The sequence below is a fragment of the Euleptes europaea genome, chromosome 21 (genome assembly GCF_029931775.1).
Source record: "Euleptes europaea isolate rEulEur1 chromosome 21, rEulEur1.hap1, whole genome shotgun sequence".
NCBI classification, from domain to species: Eukaryota; Metazoa; Chordata; class Lepidosauria; order Squamata; family Sphaerodactylidae; genus Euleptes; species Euleptes europaea.
In genome coordinates this window covers 15,320,479-15,342,692 of record NC_079332.1, presented here as the reverse complement: position 1 = coordinate 15,342,692, position 22,214 = coordinate 15,320,479, and the positions used below count along the sequence as shown (strand labels likewise).

The 22,214-nt window shown below is 48.8% G+C and overlaps 1 protein-coding gene across 1 annotated transcript in view; it reads right to left on the bottom strand.

Annotated features, from left to right (window-relative positions):
* Positions 1 to 22,214, bottom strand: part of MYO15A (myosin XVA) — a 103,664-nt gene that overhangs the window by 45,704 nt on the left and 35,746 nt on the right. Inside the window, exons 23-29 of the mRNA XM_056866215.1 lie at positions 19,950 to 20,074; positions 12,531 to 12,559; positions 10,518 to 10,603; positions 8,546 to 8,669; positions 6,347 to 6,442; positions 3,947 to 4,182; positions 315 to 493 (exon numbers count right to left, since the gene is read on the bottom strand). Of these exons, the coding sequence (XP_056722193.1) occupies positions 315 to 493; positions 3,947 to 4,182; positions 6,347 to 6,442; positions 8,546 to 8,669; positions 10,518 to 10,603; positions 12,531 to 12,559; positions 19,950 to 20,074 (875 nt within the window). The remainder of the gene's footprint in view (positions 1 to 314; positions 494 to 3,946; positions 4,183 to 6,346; positions 6,443 to 8,545; positions 8,670 to 10,517; positions 10,604 to 12,530; positions 12,560 to 19,949; positions 20,075 to 22,214) is intronic.

The window sequence follows — 22,214 nt, the reverse complement described above, 5'->3', positions numbered from 1 at the left end:
CTAGAGCATCCCTGACAAGTGCTTCTCCAGCCTCTGCATAAAGGCTGCCAGAGAGGTTTCAAAGAGAGGGACTTGGCAACCCTACAATGGCCGCTTTGGCAATTGGACTCTATGGCATTGACGTTCCTCCCCTCCCCAAACCCCGCCCTCCTCAGTCTCCGCCCAAAAACCTCCCACCGGTTGCGAAGAAGGACCTGGTAACCCTAACTCCACGGCATTATACCCCCAAGCCCCGCCCTCCTCAGGCTCCACCCCCAAACCGCCAGGTATTTTCCCATCCAGAGCTGACAACCCCCAGCAACCAGACCCTTTACCATTGAAACAGTAAACGTCCAGGGCCATGTTGACTTTACTGCGGCAGGCCGTCCACTCCAGGAGGGTGGGCGGATACGAGCGGGCCGCTTCGGTGCCGTGCTTGGTCTTCTCCATGGCTCGCATGAGCTTGTGTTGGCAGACGGGCTTGTAGCCGTCAAAGGCGTAGTCGGAAACGAACCTGGGGGGTGGGGAAGGGTAGGGTTGCCAACCTCCAGGTACTAGCTGGAGATCCCCTGCTATTACAACTGATCTCCAGCCGAGAGAGGTCAGTTCCCGTGGAGAAAAGGGCCGCTTTGGCAGTTGGACTCTATGGCATTGGTCCCGCCCTCCTCAAACCCCGCCCTCTCCAAACCCCCGCACTTGAGAAGCGCACCGCCTTAGGAGTTTACGCGCACACACAATTTGTTCTTAGACACCTGATTCCTACGTAAGCTCATGCTTGAAATATTCTGTATTGGGAATGCTGTTCTTTATGTATTGTGTATTGCATACTGTATTGTAGCACATGGGGATATATGTTTTTGTCACTTTCACAGCGCGACGGTCTCACCGGCAACTCCGTCAACAATTAGTCTTTATTTGCTGCCGGTTGACTTAGAATTCATTATTGAGCTGAGGAAGCCCTCCGAAACGGGGACCCAAGACTAGCCACACGTTCTCATACTTTTCGAACTTGACCTCGGATCCTTCCCGGACCACCGTCTCTTGGACTTAAATATATCCCCCAGAACTCCCGGGTGGGACATTGTGGTTTACTGTAGACATTGTCCTACAGCATTATTGTGTTTGCAATGTTGGAAGTTTTCTGCCCTGTTTGAATGGATGTATTCCATACTATTGCTTTGCATTTATTTGTGTTTTTGTTCTATAATTGTTTTGCATTTTCATTAGGATTAAAAATATTGTCGAAGGCTTTCACGGTCAGAGTTCATTGGTTCTTGTAGGTTATCCGGGCTGTGTAAAATTCCAAGACCACGGTTATTCATTAGGATTGTTTGCATGTGTGGCATGAAGTTAATGCCTTAATAAATCACATGCTCTTATCCGTTTGCCAATTTTGGCTTGTATCATTGAGCCCTCGGGCTGCCAGTTTCTTCAAACCTCCAGGTGTTGGCTGGAAATCTCCTGCTATTACAATTAGGGTTGCCAACCTCCGGGTACTAGATGGCGATCTCCTGCTATTACAACTGATCTCCAGCCGATAGAGATCAGTTCCCCTGGAGAAAATGGACGCTTTGGCCATTGGACTCTATGGCATTGAAGTCCCTCCCCTCCCCAAACCCCGCCCTCCTCAGGCTCTATCTCAAAAAATCTCCCACCAGTTGCGAAAAGGGACCCGGCAACCCTAATTACAATTGATTTCCAGGGAACAGAGTTCAGTTCCCTTGAAGAAAATGGCCACCATGGAAGGTGTACTCTATGCTATGGCATTATACTCCATTGAAGTCCCACACCTCCCAAACCCCGCCCTTCTCAGGCTCCACCCCCAAAATCTCCAGGTCTTTCTTGACCCAGAGATGGCAACCCTAATGACATCATACTAGGGTTGCCAGCCCAGAGTTGGGAATTATCTGGAGATTTTGGGGGTGGAGCCTGGGGAGGGCGGGGTTTGGAGAGGGGAGGGGCTTCAATGGGGCTTAATTCCGTAGAGTCCACCTTCAAAAGAGGCCCTTTTCTCCTGGTGAACTGATCTCTATCACCTGGATATCAGTTGTAATAGCAGGAGATCTCCAACCAACACCTGGAGGTAGGGTTGCCAACCTCCAGGTACTTAGCACAGGACTGGCTAGAATAACTACTGGATAACAATCTAATAAACAAGTGTATTAAAGTGCATAAAGTGACTATAAATAAAAAAATAAATACAACAATATCTAAACCAGTGGTTCCCAATCTTTTTTTGACCAGGGACCACTAGGACTTTTTGGTTCGGTGCAGGGACCCCAAGGTTCAAAATAAAAATTCCGAGAATTTGAAAATAAACTTTAATCATAACTGTTAGTTAAACATTAAACTCAGAATAATATTTGAAAATATTTTTATAATAGAGAACTTTTAATTGAAAATATTAATTTATTATGGGTTTATAACTTTGTTTCGCGGACCTTAATTTAGTTCTCGCGGACCCCTGGGGGTCCATGGACCCCTGGTTGGGAACCAGTGATCTAAACAGTCCAAAAGGTACTAATTTCAAAAATTCAATGTAGATCAAGCTGGAACAACGTCTTCATAGACGAATGAAGAGGGGGACGATCGTTTCAGTTCTTCTTCAGCCCCGTTTTTATTGGAATCATTTCACGTGCACATATCCATGTACAGGAATTCAATTATTTTCACTTCTCCCATAGGGATGAAAGTAGCAACTTATGTATAGTAACAATATCAAGTTCCATGCAGGATACATCAGCTCAGATACATAGTTGCACAGACGAATTCAACCGTTCCCACTTGTATCCCTTTGGGAACGGTTGAATTCGTCTGTGCAACTATGTCTCTGAGCTGATGTATCCTGCATGGAACTTGATATTGTTACTATACATAAGTTGCTACTTTCATCCCTATGGGAGAAGTGAAAATAACTGAATTCCTGTACATCACTGGTTCCCAACCTGGGGTCCGTGGACCCCCAGGGGTCCGCGAGAACTAAATTAAGGCCCACGAAGCAAAGTTATAAACCCATAATAAATTAATATTTTCAATTAAAAGTTCTCTATTATAATATATATATATTCAAATATTATTCTAAGTTTAATGTTTAACTAACAGTTATGATTAAAGTTTATTTTCAAATTCTCTGAATTTTTATTTTGAACCTTGGGGTCCCTGAACCGAACAAAAAAGTCTTAGTGGTCCCTGGTCAAAAAAAGGTTGGGAACCACTGCTGTACATGGATATGTGCATGTGAAATGATTCCAATAAAAACGGGGCTGAAGAAGAACTGAAACGATCGTCCCCCCTCTTCATTCGTCTATGAAGACGTTGTTCCAGCTTGATCTACATTGAATTTTTGAAATTAGTACCTTTTGGACTGTTTAGATATTGTTGTATTTATTTATTTATTTATAGTCACTTTATGCACTTTAATACACTTGTTTATTAGATTGTTATCCAGCAGTTATTCTAGCCAGTCCTGTGCTAACTTCCTAACCTGTGGTAGCAGTACAGTGGTGTTGATCTTGGTTGCTCAACCTCCAGGTACTAGCTGGAGATCTCCTGGTATTACAACTGCTCTCCAGCTGATAGATATCAGTTCCCCTGGAGAAAATGGACGCTTTGGCATTGAACTCTATGGCATTGAAGTCCCTTCCCAAACTCAGGATCTGCCCCAAAAACCTCCTGCCGGTAGCAGATGGGGACCTGGCAACCCTACCTGGAGGTTGGAAACCCTACATTATACCCTGCCAAGGTTCCTTCCATCTCTAAACCCCGCTCTCCCAGACTCACCCTGAAATCTCCAGGAATTTCTGAACCCACGTTGGGCAATCCTAAGCAGCATCCTTTTTGTGGCTGGCTCCTCCCCCCGCGGCAGCCCTTTTGTGGCTGCCCCCACCCCACTTCTGTCCGAATTGCAGGCGTTTAAGCTCGGTCTTGAGCAAGGGCCCCGATCCCCCCATGCGTCAGCGCCCCTCACTTCAGCAAGTGCTTCTCCAGGCTGGGGGAGGGCGCGAAGGCGCTGAGGCAGACGGCCAGAAGGAGCCATCCCCGCTCTTTGTTGAGGGCGTTGGGGTTGTGCCAGACTTGGTTGGCGATCTGGGCCAGGATCTCATCCCGCAGGCCGGTGGTCGAGAGCCCTTTCTGCACAATGTAGTTCCCGAAGAGGCTCTCCTGCGTGCCGTTGAGGTGGGGGTCACCCATGAAGCGGAGAACCTGCCACGGAGGAAGTGACATAAAAAGACCCGGCGGGCATAAAGGATAAGAAAGTCGTACTACAGCAGAATGGGAGAGGAAATTGGCTGAATGTGCCTCTATGGCCGTGTTGGCGAACCTATGGCACGCGTGCCAGACTTGGCACGCCGAGCCCTCTCTGTGGGCACGCACGGGTAAGTTGAGCAGCCATCGTGTCTGCCTTCCCTGGACTCCCCTCCGCCCAGCTTAGGGACTTTGAACAAACATTAAATGTTCAAAAGCATGCCAAATGCAAACTTTTACCTTTCAATAAAAAGTTGTTTGCATCATTGAAAACTGTGTTATTGTGTTTTTCTTTTAAGGCAAAAGACGTTAATAATGTATGTGTTGTTTTTTCTAAACTAAACCTCAGTATTCAGGTTAAATGGCCGTGTTGGCACTTTGCGATAAATAAGTGGGTTTGGGGTTGCAGTTTGGGCACTCGGTCGCTAAAAGGTTCGCCACCACTGCTCTATGGTGTATAGGGTTGCCAACGTCCAGGTGGTTAGAAAAAACACAACCTCGTGTTGGGAACTGGAAATCTCCAACAAAACTACAGCAGCAATGACCAAAAAGAGCCCCGTGGCGCAGAGTGGTGAGCTGCAGTCCTGCAGTCCAAGCTCTGCTCACGTCCTGAGTTCGATCCCGACGGAAGTTGGTTTCAGGTAGCCGGCTCCAGGTGGACTCAGCCGAAGTGGCTTTGATACGAAACATATGCTTATCCGGGGTCCGAATGGATGCCCTGGCTGACACCATCCTTCCGAGGTCGGTCAAATGAGGACCCAGCTCGCTGGGGGTAAAGGGGAGAGGACTGGGGAAGGCGCTGGCAAACCACCCCGTGAACAAAGTCTGCCTAGGAAACGTCGGGATGTGACGTCACCCCATGGGTCAGGAATGACCCGGTGCTCGCACAGGGGACCTTTACCTTATGACCAAAAGATAAATCTCGAGTAATTGTCTACTCAAATATATATAATGTTATAAGATTCATATATTCGTTCTTCAGCTCAACTAACACAATAGATGCTCCAAAATTAAAAGTCTGTGACAATCCAAACTGGTAGCTCCCTCGTCGTTTTATGTACCCAAAACAGGGGAACGGCTGAACATAACACATTTGCTGAAAAATACAACCACTTCAGCTAGGGTTGCCAACTGCCAGGTAGTAGCAGGAGATCTCCTGCTAATTCAACTGCTCTCCAGCCGATAGAGATCCGTTCCCCTGGAGAAAATGGCTGCTTTGGCCATTGGACTCTGTGGCATTGAAGCCCCTCCCCTCCCCAAACCCCGCCCTCCTCAGGCGCCACCCCCAAAATCTCCAGGTATTTCCCAACCTCGAGTTGGCAACCCTAATGGTGAAACTTACAAATTATGTTAAAAGGAGACCATCTAGAGAATTTCAAGAGGAATGGAAATGATATTATTTGTATTCTTAAGATAAAATCAATACATAAGTATGTTATTAGTCTGGCTAAATACGGGGGGGAAATGAGTGAATTAAAGTTTTCAAATGGGGTGGAGGAAATTTTGCCACTGATATTTTATATGTTGCATTTGATTCAATATTTGGCTTTAACAATAATTTGAATAAGAACATAAGAAAGGCCATGCTGGATCAGACCCAGGCCCATCAAGTCCAGCAGTCTGTTCACACAGAGGCCAACCAGGTGCCTCTAGGAAGCCCACAAGCAAGATGACTGCAGCAGCATCCTGCCTGTTTTCCAAAGCACCTCATATAAAAGGCATGCTCCTCTGATCCTGGAGAGAATAGGGATGCATCATGACTAGTAGCCATTTGGACTAGTAGCCTTGAATACCCCTCTCCTCCATGAACATGTCTACTCCCTTCTTAAAGCCTTCCAAGTTGGCAGCCATCACCCCATCCTGAGGCAGGGAGTTCCACCATTTAACTGTGTGTTGTGTGACCTGGAGATCTCCCAGAATTATCTCCACACTGCTGGGATCAGATCCCCTGGAGAAAATGGCTGCTTTGGAGGGTGGGCTGTATGGCAGTTAAACCCTGATGAGGCCCCTCCCCAGAGCCCACCCCGGGCTCCATCCCCCAAATCGCCAAGAGCTGGCAACCCTATGTGTCAGACGGAGAAGTCATGGAAAACCCGCCCCGGTTTATCACACTGTCACCCACCAGTTTGAAGAGGTTAACTGCTTCCGCGCTCAGCCAGTCGTCCAGGTGGGTCAAAGGAGTCGCCAGAGTTTTGGTGAGCATCCCAAACACCGGTTCCTAGGGGAGTACAGAGGAGCAAACCGTTTGGCTCTTTCTCCCTTGGCTCATTGGTAAAAGAAAGACCCCTTCCACCACACCATCTTGCCACAGCGCTGGAGCGTTCGAGCCGCTATATGAGTCGCAGCCGTTATTTGCTTCATTTACTGTATACCCCATCTTTCCCTGCAATAGGAACCCAGGTCATCTTACAGCATCCCCCTCTCCTCCGTTTTATCCTCACAACAACCCCACGAGGTGAGTGAGGCTGGGAGTGCGTGACTGGCCCAGGGTCAACCAGTGAGCCTCCATGGCAGAGTGGAGATTCGAACCCAGGTCCTACTTTGACACTCTAACCCAGGGGTGTCGAGCTCAATTGTTACGAGGGCCGGATATGAGATGAACGTCACTTGGTCGGGCCATGCCGTGCCTTGCCAGGCCAGATCTAAAGTGCGGGTGGGGGTGGCTGCCCCGGCTGGCTCGTGGGCCGGATACGAGCTCTCAAGGGGCTGGATCCGGCCCGCGGTTTGACACCCCTGCTCTAGCCACTACCATGTTGGCTAGAGCAGGGGTGTCAAACTGCGGGCTGGACATTTTCCCATCAGAGCGACGTTTCCCACCAGAGCAACGTTTCCCCATCAGAGCGGGATCCTGCATGGCGGGGGGAGGGTTGGGGTCACTGGGGATGTGGGGGGAGGTCGTTGTTAATGTCCTGCATTGTGCAGGGGGTTGGACTAGATGACCCTGGTGGTCCCTTCCAACTCTGTGCTTCTATGATTCTAGAGCGGAATTCGAACCTGGGTCTCCCAGATCCTAGTCCAATACGCTAACCGCCATACCACAAATGTGCGCCTCTGGGTGTTCTTCATCGCCTCCAAATCTTGTCTGAAAATCGTCGACAGCAAAGGACAGTATCGGAAATGTCTCCCATTGAGGGGACGGGATGCGATCCGTCCTTGCTTAGCTTCAGCCACGCTGGAACGCCCAGCCCTTCCAAGCCCCGTGCACTGGAAAATGCCCTCTCCAGGGTGCCAAGATGCTGGCATGAAATAACCCCCTAAATTCACCCTATGCATCCCTCCTTTCCTGGCTCAGTCCAAGGTGTTCTCTTCCCCCCGTTTTTTTTAGTTCAGTTCAGTTCGGTTTATTTACAGTCATTTGACCAGCAAATATCAGTACCAAATTACAATTTAAAAACCCCCAACTGAGGATCTCTGTATCTTTCTGGCTACATAACAGAACTTTGCCACTGAATAAGAGATAAAAGCATCTTCAAGTAAAAATTTCACAGTAAAACCATCTGAATGGCTAACGTTCCTAACATTTCTGGCAAGCACAGGTCAAAATCCACTTATTTCTAACCTCCCGATAAAATTCACAGTGTCGTAAAATATGTATAATTGTCTCAACTGAGTTAAAACTACAGGGGCCTAATCTGGTCGCTCCAGGGATAGGTTGAAATCTCCCGCAGAGCGTTGCCGACGGAAAGGCATTAAATCAGGCCCAATGAAAACTAGAAAATGTTAAATAAGGAGCACAAGACGAACCTTCCCAGCTCTTTAATGATTTATAATGTCTTGGGAGACGAGGCAACTCATTTGATAATTCACTATCTATATGAGTCGTCGCTTAAACAGATTTTTTTGCTCGGTTTAAGCCCATTGAGGAGAAACGCAGGATCCAAATGTCTACACTAAACAAATACTTAACACTTATGGGCTAAGGAGGAGCCCCGTGGCGCAGAGCGGTAAGCTGCAGTATTGCAGTCCAAGCTCTGCTCACGACCTGAGTTCGATCCCGACGGAAGTCGGTTTCAGGTCGCCGGCTCCAGGTGGACTCAGCCTTCCATCCTTCCGAGGTCGGTAAAATGCGTACCCAGCTCGCTGGGGGTAAAGGGAAGACGACTGGGGAAGGCACTGGGTGCAAACCACCCCGTAAACAAAGTCTGCCTAGGAAACGTCGGGATGTGACGTCACCCCATGGGTCAGGAATGACCCGGTGCTTGCACAGAGGACCTTTACCTTCGTAAGCCCATTTCTAGTAGGTTATCAGGAGCTAAGCCTGTAGAGAGGCGTTTATTAATTACCCGTTCGCTCCAAAGAGAGTTGTGGGTTCCACCCTTACCTTGAAATGTCCCCGCACGTACTTGGACATGGGGTAATTGTTGATGTCGAGGGGGAGGGGGAGTTGCGAATCGGCCTGCATCTTGGGCGGGGCCACGGGAACGATGCAGTCCTCGTTCACCTGTCTGTGGACTATAAGAGACAGACGGATCTCGCGTGAGGTCGGCACAGGTAAAGTTTTAGAGTTTATGGCAAGGACACCGCTTTAACCAAACCCGGACTGAAGAAGGCGAGAAAGACTCAGACTCCACCAACCAAAGAGGCAAGCTGGGCCGTCCAGGATTCTGTGTCTATGTTTGTTTTCCGCACCAACCACGGAAGGTGGCTAGGGTTTTCAGCTCCAGGTTTGGAAATGCCTGGAGATTTAGAGGGGTGGAGCCTGGGGAGGGAGGGTTTGTGGTGGGGAGGGACCGCCGTGGGGTATAATTATGGTTGCCAACCTCCAGGTGGTGGCTGGAGAACTCCCGCTATTACAACTGATCTCCAGGCATGAAGTTAATGCCTTAATAAATCACATGCTCTTATCTGTTTGCCAATTTTTGGCTTGTATCATTGAGCCCTTGTGCTGCCAATTTCTTCAAACCTCCAGGTGTTGGCTGGAAATCTCCTGCTATTACAATTAGGGTTGCCAACCTCCGGGTACTAGATGGCGATCTCCTGCTATTACAACTGATCTCCAGCCGATAGAGATCAGTTCCCCTGGAGAAAATGGACGCTTTGGCCATTGGACTCGATGGCATTGAAGTCCCTCCCCTCTCCAAACCCCGCCCTCCTCAGGCTCCACCCCCCAAATCTCCAGGTTTTTCCCAACCCAGAATTGGCAACCCTACTGCAGACCCTGAGTATAATGCCATACAGTCCATCCTACAAAGCCATTTTCTCCAGGGGAACTGATCTTGATACAATGCATAGTTAAATTGTGGAACTCCCTGCCCCGGGATGTGGTGATGGCTGCCAACTTGGAAGGCTTGAAGAGGGGAGTGGATACATTCATGGAGGAGAGTGCTATCCATGGCTACTAGTAAAAATGGATACTAGTCATGTAGGGCTGTCGATTCGGTTCGTCCGAACCGAACAAACAGCCGAACTTCCCCCGATTCGGGGGTTTTCAGTTCGGATGGAACCGAACTCAAAAAAAGGTGGGAAAATGACAAGCCGAATTTGGCGAGTTCGGGCGATTGACGGATAAATTCAGCAGGTTCGGCATTCCCCGAACCTGCCTTTTCCCGCCTTTAAAGACGGGAAGTCCCTTGAAACCGGGCGGGGGGTCTTTAAACTGCTCCACGCTGCCTGGGCACGCAGTTTAACCCCCCCGCCCGCTTTCCCGGGAGTCCCGGGAAGGGGGGCGGGGGGGGGCTTTGAATTGAATTTGTTCGGGAATGCTGAATTTCCCGCCGAATTTGGCATTTCCAAACAGGGTGGTTCGGAATTCGTCCGAACCAGACCCAAGTCGGGCCAGGTTCGGCCGAATCCGAACCTGACCGATTTTTTTTTCCAACAGCCCTATAGTCATGATGCATACCTGTTTTCTCTGTGATCAGAGGAGCATGCCTATTATATTAGGTGCTTTGGAGCACAGGCAGGAGAATGCTGCTGCAGTCGTCTTGTTTGTGGGCTTCCTAGAGGCACCTGGTTGGCCACTGTGTATAGACTGCTGGACTTGATGGGCCTTGGTCTGATCCAGCATGTCCTTTCTTATGTTCTTAAATGATCCACGTGGTCTGGAGATCAGTTGTAATTCCAGGAGATATCCAGGTCCCACCTGGAGGTTGACTACCCTAGGCTGGGACAGTATTTGGAATTGCCCATCATGGACTGGGATTCCCCCCCCCCATTGTCCTCTGGAACAGATCTCGAGAAAAATGTGTGTGAAAACCTTCCCCCGGGGAGATTCCAGTCCACTCGTACATTGGGGCCAATCATTCATATCGGCCTCGGATCCCCCAGGGCGGGAAATCCCGGCCGATAAGAACGTACCCGCCACGGTGTTGAGGAGGCCAACCAGTTCAGCAGGGACTTCCAAGGTCGAAACTTTCATCACCTCTCGTGGGGACATTTCCTGACGGGGGGGACGCAGAGAAAGAGAGTCACTCCCGATCCTCCGTCCGGTTAGCACAGTCCCTGGAGAGCGTCGGGGCCCGGTTGCTGAAACTCACACTGCAGATCTTGCTGAGACTGGGTAAGCAACCGGTGAGTATTGGTTGGGGTTTGGACCATGGCCCCAGAAGACCCTCTAGAGCAGGGGTCCCCAAACATTTAGAGCCTGCAGGCACCTTTTGGATTCAGACTACAAAATGGCTGCCACAAGAAGTGGGGCCAACCGCAAAATGGCTGCCGCAGGAGGAGGAGCCAACCACAACATGGCTGCTGCAGGAGGCAGAGCCAAGTAAAATGGATGCCACAGGAGGCAGAGCCAACCCTAACATGTTAGGGAGCGAGGTGATGCATAACTGTAATAGTAAACCTTCATCGTTTCAAGCACAGCTCTGTTTAAAAGGATGCCTTATACAATTATATCATTTTAAAGTATTTTCTTGCATACACACACAAGAATGCAGTTGCTGCCAAAGCAGCATTTGAATATCTGCACAGCCCATCAGATCTCCACTGGCCAATTAAATGCTCTGATGGACAACCCCCCCCCCCACTTGGCCTCGCCCACTTTCTAAAAAACACTTGGTGGCCGCCAAAAAAGGTGTTAGCAGGCACCCTGGTACCCGCGGGCGCCACACTGAGGACCTCTGCTGTAGAGTACACACAAACCAAAACTTAACAGGTTGTTAGCAGATTGCAGAATTCCCTTTTTCTCAAGGCAGAATTTTGAACACCAGTTTGCGTGTGCGTTCAAAGCCCCCTATCTCAACGTCCCAGCAGCCACGCAGGACCAAAAAATTCCATCCCCCAGGCACCAAAAAAACCCAAAACCCTCCAGTCATTACCTGGTCAGACTTCTTCCTCTCCTCTTCCGCTTTCCGGCGCTCTTCCTCTTTCCTCTGAAAGCACAGCAAGTTTCCATGGTCAGAAAATTTAATTTTTTTAAAAAAATAAACATATAAAACCAGAATATAAACACAAAATACAGAAGAAGAAGAAAATGAAAGGCGGTATCATGACCGCGATTACAATTGCGTCCCAGAATAAAAAGAAAGGATATAACAGCCAGTATTATTATGAGTAATACGCTTTGAAAGAGGAATCATGACAATGACAAGTGTTGCATAATACAATAATGATAATGTAGTAATAATATGCATAGAAGAGCCCCGTGGCGCAGAGTGTTAAGCTGCAGTACTGCAGTCCAAGCTCTGCTCACAACCTGAGCTCGATCCCGACAGAAGTTGGTTTCAGGTAGCCGGCTCGAGGTCGACTCTGCCTTCCATCCTTCCGAGGTTGGTCAAATGAGTACCCAGCTCGCTGGGGGTAAAGGGAAGACGACTGGGGAAGGCACTGGCAAACCACCCCTCAAAACACAGTCTGCCTAGGAAACGTCAGGATGTGACGTCACCCCATGGGTCAGGACTTGCACAGGGGACCTTTACCTTTTTAAAAATACGCATAGAACTGTGAATATCCTAATATTCTGAATATAATTCCAAGGGTACTCTATATAATACTTGATACATGCAGTACAGAAATTGAACCATGTTATGAAATGTATTCTAAAATATACTAGATAAAAGACATAATCATAATTATTACTATATTGTATTTCTAAGGATCTTTCTGAAATACCTAGCTTTTAAAAACTTCCTTCCTTTTCAGCCCCCTTTCAATACAACATGTCAAGAAAATTTTTTCATATTACAGATATGTTGTAACAACAATCTCTTTTTCTACACCCCCTTGCTTAAGATTGGTATAAGCGATATACTTTCCATTTATCTTGGATTTCTTTAATTGGTCTTTTGTTGAGATAATTTGTCAGTTTTTGCCATTAGTGCATATTCGGCCAGGTTGGTTCCCCAGCCCTCTCTGCTAGGACATACTTCTGTCTTCCACATTGTAGCGAATGTAACTCCGCGGTCAGAAAATTTTTGAACCCCCGCTGATGCCCTTTGCAAAAAGTTGCTCATGACAGAAAATCCCATTTAAATCATCGGGGTTAAAAATATTAAAAGAAAGTAAATCACTGCCAGTTTTGCGGGGCTTTCCCCATATCCTTCAGCCTCCTTGGCTGTTATTATTCACCTCCTCTTTCTCCCTAGTGGGGACAAAAAGGTGTTCACAACATTCTCCTCCCTTTCTCCATTTTATCCCTGCGACAACGACCCTGCAAGATAGGCCAGGCGGACAGTACGTGCCCAGCCCGAGGGCACCCGGCCGGCTTTTGCAATAGAGCGGGAGATTCCAACCTGGGTCATAAGAACATAAGAAAGGCCCTGCTGGATCAGACCCAGGCACATCAAGTCCAGCAGTCTGTTCACACGGTGGCCAACCAGGTGCCTCCAGGAAGCCACAAAGTCTCCCAGAGCCACGTTCGACACTAACCACTGTGCCACTCATCCCTCACTTGTGGAAGCTGTGAAGAGTTGGCAGGCCCTGGCGCTGGGGAAAGTCGAGGACAAGAGATGGGACCATTCAAACTGGAGCAAGTTGAGGCCCTGTGGAGATGCCCCAACAATAAGTAGGGTTGCCAGCTCCGGGTTGGGAAATACCTGGAGATTTTGGGGGCGGAGCCTGGGGAAGGTGTGGTTTGGAGAGGAGAGGGACTTCAATGCCCTAGAGTCCAATTGCCAAAGCGGCCGTTTCCTCCAGGCGAACTGATCTCTATCGGCTGGAGATCACTTGTAGTAGCAGGAGATCTCCAGCTACCACCTGCAGGTTGGCAACCCTACCAATAAGCATTGGCTTATCCCATTGTGTCTTCCATGCCATCCTGCTAAGAGATCGCCGGTGGCCAGAAACCCTCCTGGGTAGCAGCTAGGGTTGCCGGCCTCCGGGTGGTGGCTGGAGAGCGATTGCAACTGAGCTCCAGACGAGAGAGATCAGTTAAGATGGAAAAATTGGCTGCTTTGGAAGGCGGACTCTATGGCATCCTACCCCATTGAAGTCCCTTCTCAGGCTCCGCCCCCAAAATCTCCAGGTAGTCCCCAACCTGGCAACCCTAGTAACAGTTAGCTCTGGCTTGGGAAATTCTTGGAGATTTGGGGGGGGGGCGGTACCTGGGGAAGGTGGAGTTTGATAAGGGGAGAGACTTTAGCAGGGATGTGATGTCACTCTAGGACTTCCATTTCTCCTAGAGTTTATGGTCGACCATAGAGCCCACCCACCAGAGCGACCGTTCCCTCCAGGGAAAGGGAGCTCTGTCGCCTGGAGATCCAGTTCTAATTCTGGGAGGACTCCAGGATCCACCGGGAGCTCGGTAACCCGAGCCGCAGCCCAGCAGGAATTTTTCCGGGGAACTCAAGACGGCCAAGCCTGTCCCGGAGAAGACGTATCGCTGGATTCGGGCTCAGGGACAGAGCAACCTCTTTGCCCGCGGAAGGCCTCTGGTTCGATTCCCGGCACCTCCGCTTAAACGGATCTCAAGGTTGGGAGCGCCGCGGCGAGGCAGAGAGGAGATAAGGTTGGCAACCTCCAGGCGGGGCCTGGAGACCTCCCACTATTACGGCTGATCTCCGGACGATAGAGATCCGTTCCCCCCGGAGAAAATCGCTCCTTCGGAGAGAGGTCACGGCTGCGGTCCCTCCCCTCCCCAAAACCCACCCTCCTCGGGCGCCACCCTCCAAAATCTCCCAGAATTTCCCAACTCAGATTTGGCAGCTCTGGGAAGGAGATCAGGGCTACACGAATTTTCAGTAGTTAAGCACTTCGAGAACGAATTTTTTGAAAAGTATACAGAAGAGAGCAGCTATCCAGGAGGAAATGCTGCCACCGACACTATCCAATAGGTGCTGGAGGCGTTCATCCAAAGAGCATTTCACACAGCAACTGGACTTTCATTATCAAGGCCGATCTCGATGAAGTTAATGCCAGAAAATATTTCCATTTCTGCGTTGGGAACATGTGGCCTTGCTGTGAAGACTCCCGGATCTTGTTCTACGCGAGGCAGCATTGGAACAGAATTGGGGGACAGGTGCCGCAGTAAACGTGTCGGTCTTCCAAGTGCCAAGTAGGGTTGCCAACCTTCAGGCGAGGTCCCAGCTGACCTCCAGATGACAGAGATCAGTTCCCCTGGAGAAAAGGGCCGCTTTGGAGGGAGGACTCTATGCCATTATGCTACCCTGCTACAATCTCCCCCCCCCTCCTCAACCCCCGTTTTCTGCAGGCTCCATCCTCCAGAAATTTCCCCACCTGGAGCTGGCAACCCCCGGAGTCTCGGTACCCATTGCTCCAAACGCGGGACAATCGTCCACCGACCCTGCAAAACAATCTGACGCTAGGAAGGCGCACCCTTTGCGAATTTGGAGGCTATTCCTCTAAATGTGTCTTCCGGGCATGCGCAGAGAGAGAAGGGACTGTTGCCTGATTCCCACACTCGAAAGGGCTCCTCTACTTCGCAGCTTCCGCCAAGCCTGCCCTTCCCGGCTACTCACCGTGTCCCCGTCCCCATCCATCTGGAAGCGGACGCTCTTCATGGTTCCCGCTCGGCTGCCTGGCAGGGCTGCCGTGTGCCCAGGGCTGGGGCGGGCGCCAGCCACCGACGGCAGGTCCGCTTACAGAGCTGGGCTGACTCATACTTTGAACTCTTCCGATGTCGCCGGCACCGGGCATCCGCTGTCCTTTGTTAAGGCGGCTCCAGGTGCCTCGTGAGATGCCGGGGCGGAGGGGAAAGTTGGGTGTAGGGTGGAAAGATCTCTGCGGAGCCCAGGCCTTCATCCCTACGTGATATCTCCCCCGGGTTCAATGCCATTGGAAAGCATTTTATTCCCCCACCCCTCCCTGCTTCCCCAGTTTTAACCTATAAGGCGCTAAATGGGGCTGTCTTACCTGCGTGACCCCCTCCCCCAGCATGACCCCCTCCCCAACTCACCTCCTTATATCACAGTCACAGAGCTTTCTACAGGGGTCAGGCCCAAGAACTGCCCACCTATCAACCACCGGGGCCTTTTCGGTGGCTGCCCCCCCCCCCGAACCAGCTCCCCGGGCAAGTTCGTGCCCTGTGGGACCTTCTCATGTTCCGTAGGGCACACAAGGCCATGTTGTTTCGGGCGGCCTTTGGTTAGCATTGCGAACTGGGGAGCTGACCGCTTGTTTTAAACCCCTCGGATTGGCTTGTCAAAAGTTGACGTTTTAATTGGTTTTATTGCTTGATGCTTATTGTATTTATTCGTAACCATATATTTATTGCCTTTTAAATGTCAGCTGCCCCCGGGGCGGACCGACAATGTACAATTTTTGGGGGAGTGGGAGATGTGGAGAACTTATTGTGAATAATATTTTTCAATGGGTCAATTTAAAGGATACTCTTTGATTTAATCCCTCACATTTATTTGGTATAGTGAAAATATTAGGATGATTACAGGTATATTAATTAGATAAAATAAGATACTTATAAAGTAACTGAGCAGGGGGATTATACTGTTAGCAAAAGTATATACAATTTAATTATGGACAGAAGAGAGTGAAGGGGAAGTCAATTGTGTTTTGTTATTTCTTAGATTAGAAATTTCTCTAAATTCAATTTTATATTGAATCAGTATTAATGGGAAATGATTTATGATGTATAAAATGAGAACACAATAAAAACTTTATTTAAAAAAAGGGGGTGCGGGGTATAAATAAATTAAATAAATGCCTAAAATAAAAGGGGCTAGAAAGCTGGGAGGTTTCCCCACTTGAGCACAGGTACAATGCCTCGGAACATGGAGGCTCTATTTAGGCTTCACAGCTCATGGACATCGAAAGATGGACGGCCACAAAGGGCCAATCACGTCCTGTCTGTGGAAAGTCGGGCCAACAGAATCTAGAGCTGGGCCAATTGGATCGCAGCCCCCATTTCCTGTGGAGTCCTACTGCAGCCAATAGAATGGGCCCCTGTCCCTTTCAGCCCCTCCTTTTAAAACCCGTACCTTCTGGCCAATGGGGTCTCTCCATCGGTGCCCAGCTGGGTCTTCCGCAGCCAATCCTAGGTCTCTGCATCCTTTCCTTATTAACACCCCCCCCGGAGCATCCCCGACCCACCCCAATGCCCTCTCCCGCCCCCCGCCCTACAAGTCCCCCCCATATCCACCCCTCCCAGACCTTTGGACACATCCCTACATCAAAACAAATATTTCCAATTCAAATATGCTTTATTGTTCGGAGAAGGGATACAGGTGTCACCAAAGCGTGTGGGAGGGTAGGAGGTATAAGGGAGGGATCCGTTCAGAAAGAGGGGTCCGAGAAGGAGCCGGCTCTACATAGCGGCGGTAGACCCCTTGACTGGGCGTGGGGGAACGGGGACTGAACGGTACAGGGTCTCTCTCCCCGTCTCTCCACTCCTGATCTGGTGGTGGCCCGCGGCTATATAGCATTACGCCAAGTCTGCGGCTCTCTCCTTTTCCAGCACCTGTTTTGTTTTTCACGAAGTTCTCTGCCGTTTCTGAAAGTTTAGGGAATCATCCTCCTTACACTTCGAAGAACGCAGGACACATTTCCCTCTCGCAAGCCCCACCACCACCTTCATTCCCCCCTCTTCTTATTTTGGCTTTGGGGTGGGCAGCCTCAGACCTCCAGTTGGCAGTCAGAAAATACCACTCTGTCTGGAGAGAGCCTGCCTTGCCTTTGCACATAACGCTGTTGTGAGGTTGTCTCCCCACACAATTAATAATACCATTGATGTAATCTCTTTGGCCATTTTTGCATGGTAAATAGCAGCACGTTCCAGGCTGAATTGCCCCACAGATTATTTATTTTTTTAATTTTGCATGCTGAACCAGACCGGCTCCGCATTACAAAAGAGCCCCCTTAACACGATCTTTCGTGTTTGCTCCGCCGCTGCTGCGAAGAATAACCAGAGGGAACCATGCAAAACAACAGTGGCGCGTTATCTATGCACATGCTACTGGCTATGCAAATGAATGAAGGAGCAGGCGAGTGCGGGGTGGGTGGGATTTCTCCTTTTGCGTTGGGACTGTGAATAGGCATTTTTAAAGTCACATTTTAAAAAAGAGCTTTGAACAAGCATCAAAATTGCCCGTGCATGAATGGCCTTTGCCAGTATTTTAAAGCTGCCCACCCAAGGCCCATGTTAGCAGCCCTGATCCTGCTGCTTTCTTTTCCTCCTGGGTCCCTCTTGTGACGTTTCCGCACCTGTGCGCCCCCCCCCCCGGTAAGGGTGGGGCACCATTCAGGCAGCCTTTCAGAGCCTCCTACCAGACAGGCATTGCAGGTTTCGGATCTGTTCGTTGAGGGATGGGTGGCTTTAGGGGACACCTTTATAAAACTGAGCTGGTCTAAACAAGCAAATGGAACAGTTGGTCTGAGTGAGTAAACTCCAGAACAATGGAAAGAGAGCATCTGTAGTCTCTCATTGCAACACACACACACAGTTCCACTGTACACTGCATTGGTGAGGCCGCACCTGGAGTATTGTGTGCAGTTTTGGAGGCGTCACATCAAAAAGGGTGTGGACAGAATCGAGCGGGTGCAGAGGAGAGCGACGAGGATGCTCAGGGGCCTGGAGACCCAGCCCTACGAGGAAAGGCTGAGGGACTTGGGGATGTCCAGTTTGGAGAAGAGGAGGTTGAGGGGGGACAGGATTGCTCTCTTGAAGGATTTGAAGGGCTGTCACTTAGAGGAGGGCAGGGAGCTGTTCCTGTTGGCAGCAGAGGATAGGACTCGCAATAATGGGTTTAAATTGCAGGCGGAAAGGTATATAAGGAAATTATTTTTACAGTATGAGTTGTTCAGCAGTGGAATCAGCTACCTAGGGAGGTGGTGAGCAGACGGGGTGGCGGTCTTCAAACAGTGGTTGGAGAACAAACACTTGTCAGGGATGCTCGAGGCTGATCCTGCATTGAGCGGGGGGGTCGACTAAATGGCCTCTATGGCCCCTTCCAACACTATGATTCTACACACTGCATATTGGCTGAAGTCCGCCTTTTTTTTCCCCACCCCCCCTGCTCCAGGCAGGATGGAGGAAAAAGCTCGCAGGATAATTTAACCCACATTAGTTACCCCCTTAGCCTAAGTTGATGTCACGATCCAGGTAAACAACGAGGAGGGGTTTCAACTTTCTTGTCTCCTCTTCTTGGGAGAAAAATATGGGGATTGCGGTTGCATCCAAATGGGGGTAACCCCCTGCTTGGCTCTCCAAACAACACAACACAAAAGGGCTTGCAGTGGCCACAAAGGGCGAGGGTGGGAGGTGCTCCTCTCCCAAATCGATTTGTGCCACAATTTCCCCCCTCCCACTTGCGACTCCCTTTCCTGAGCCAAGGGGGACTGACTTTTGGCGACCCCTCGGGGGGTTTTCAAAGCAAGGGACATTCAGAGGTGGTTGGCCATTGCCTGCCTCCGCGTGGGCTGAGAGAGTTCGGGGAGAACTGCGACTGGCCCCAGGTCACCCAGCAGGCTTCATGTGGAGGAGCGGGGAATCGAACCCGGTTCTCCAGATTAGAGTCCGCTGCTCTTAACCACTGCACCGTGCAGAGTTTCAGGGTATATGCTTTCAAGAGTCAAAGGTCAGATATCTAACAAAGGGAGCTTTGACTCGTGAAAGCTTATACCCTGGAAATTGTTTTGGGGTGAAAACGCATGGTCGCTTTATCCTCCTTTAATCCCTGTTTTAGCCAGGATCGAACGCACATTAGGCGAAACGCATGGGTTCGATCCTGGCTGAATCCTGGCTGAAACAGGGATTAAAGTAGGATAAAGTGACCATGCGTTTTTGCCCTTGGTCTCTCAGGGGCCACAGGACTCGAACCAACTCATCCACTGCAAACAGCCACGTAGGTTTCCACATATATAACCAAACGAGAGCAGAAATGTGCACGAAAGGAACATGGGAATCCATCCTGAGCGACGACCTCGCTATCCCCCTACAATTATTGGTTGGAATATATGCGCCTAATATTAATCAAAAAACGTTTTATGATAATTTAGCAATAATATTAGCTGAATATGTTACAGAAAAAAATGATTCGGATGGGGGATTTTAATGGAGTAATGGGTACCTACGGTAAGTTAGACAGGTCTGGAAAAAAGAAAAAGGCAAAAAATGAAGGTAAATTACCCGGAATTTTTGATGCTCTTATAGATCAATGGGATATGTTTGATGTCTGGAGATTGGCAAATGGCAACAAGAAGGGATATACTTATCTTTCCCCAAGACATCTTACACATTCCAGGATAGATACGGTATGGCTTTCGAAAGGGTTGATAAATAGATCAGAGATGCTATCACCCTACAATTTAGCGTTCCATCCGTGTGGTTCTCGCTTTGTCTGAAAACCCCTTCTGCTGCCTCTGGGCGCTCAGGCCTTTCCACATCCACTCGACACCACAGAGCCCAGGACTCACCTTGAGGTATCTCTTGCGATTCACGTAGATCCGCACGAGGCACCGGAACCTGATGATGGTCCCCCTCAGCCGCGAGTATTTTTGCCTGCAAGGAGAGGAAATCCACTTGGTGTTACGGGGAGAGACCCGGGCCATACCGTAGCAACGGTGACCCGGGGTGGGAAATCAAGGCGACCCCAAGACCTGGGACGGCATGGGTTTACACAGAGATGGAAGAAGCATTTCGACGTTCAGGCTCTGAGCTACCAGGAAATTCAAAACCGGAGGGAGGACTTTTCTTGGCTCTGGTTGGACCTACAGAATTCCTAGCAAGCTATACTGTAGAGAGAATATATTACAAGATCAGTTATAAGGGATTGTTGGATGGATGAGAGCAGAATTAGATGTTGCAAGATCCATGGAGCTATCTGTCATTTTATCCCCTCTTCATGGAAATATCTAGCATAACATGATGTATAATATGACATTATAGTGTAGGGTTGCCAGTTCTAGGTTTTCAGGGCAGAACCTGAGGAGGGCGGGGTTTGGGGAGGGGAGGGGCTTCAATGCCATAGAATCCACCTTCCAAAGCGGCCGTTTTCTCCAGGTGAACTGATCTCTATCAGCTGATAATCAGTTGTAATAGCAGGAGATCCAGCTAGTACCTGGAGGTTAACCTAGAAAAAATGAAGGCTCAGTGCTGTACGGATAATGGAACAGATCCAAACACAAAGTAATAGAAATTATTTTATGAAGGTGCAAGTAAGTGCAAAAAGTACGCATATATACAATAAGGAGTCTGGATATCCTGTAAGTAAGTTCATGGAATAAATATATTTCCAAACGGGACCAGAAGGGTTTCTGCCTAGGTCTCCAAACTTCCATGAACTTCTTTTGATGCATGTAGCTGATGAAACCATAGGTGAAACGTGATTTTGATCTAGACAACACGTCCTGAATTCTTCTCGCTGTGGTCTTTGCTCCAGAAATCTCCTGTCTAGCTACTAATCAGTAAAAAGTCCATCACGGACAATATATATGGACTTACCTGACTTACAGGATATCCAGACTCCTTATCGAATTTTGTATTTTGCTGGATTGGTATTCGAATTTTGTATATGTATCATATTGTATTGTATTTCATTTTGTATATATGCGCACTTTTTGCACTTACCTGCACCTTCATAAAATAATTTCTATTACTTTGTAAGTGCTGTTTGGATCTGTTCCAGTACCTGGAGGTTGGCAACGCTATGGTGATATAACTTGCAACAGCCAGTGATGCAAGGCTGGAGAAGAGAAACAAGGTGATGATGTCGCAGGAAGAAGGAGGAATAGGACATGGGACAGGAGGGAAGAAGGGAGAGCCATATTTCCCATAAGGTCCATTTCCACTCTGAGTTGCACAGTTTATTACCAGAGGGTTTCAGAGACTAAGATTTAAGTGTAGTCAAACAGGGTTGCCAACTCCTGCTTGGGGAAATTCCTAGAGATTTTTTTTGGGGGGGGGGACTCTTGGGGAAAGTGGGGTTTGAGGAGGAGAGGGAACTCAGCAGGGGTATGATGTCACTCTAGGACATCCGTTTCGCATAGACTCTATGGTGTACCGTACAGTCCACATTCTGAAGCTAACCTTTCCTCTGGGGAACTGATCTCTATCGTCCGGAGATCACTTATAATTCCAGGAAAACTCCAGGCCCCACCTGGAGGCTGGGAACCCTGATAATCGACAACGTTTGAGGACTGACCATGCCACATACACACACGTCCATTAAAAAATGGACCCAGACCAGAAAATTAATTCAGAGTTTGACACTGGCCTAGTTAAACCCAGGTCCAAGGTATACCACTTCAATAATTGGGGCCCCCATTTTAAAAAAAACCTCTCTACATAATAATAATAGTAATAATAGTAATAGTAATAATAGTAGTAATAGTAGTAATAATAGTAATAATAATAATAATAGCAATATAATAATAATAGTAGTAGTAGTAGTAGTAGTAGTAGTAGTAGTAGTAGTAGTAGTAGTAGTAGTAGTAAACTTTTATTTATACCCCGCCCACCCCTGGCCAGGCCAGGCCAGGCCAGGCTCAGGGCAGCTACCAACATAGTTAATATACATAGAAGTTTAATTAGAAAAATTAAAACATCGAAACATTCTGGTACGCGGCATTCTTCTAGTTCTGACTTTGGTGCCCAATTTGTCCCTGTAGGGAGAGATGTTATTGCGGTGGATAAGGATTGT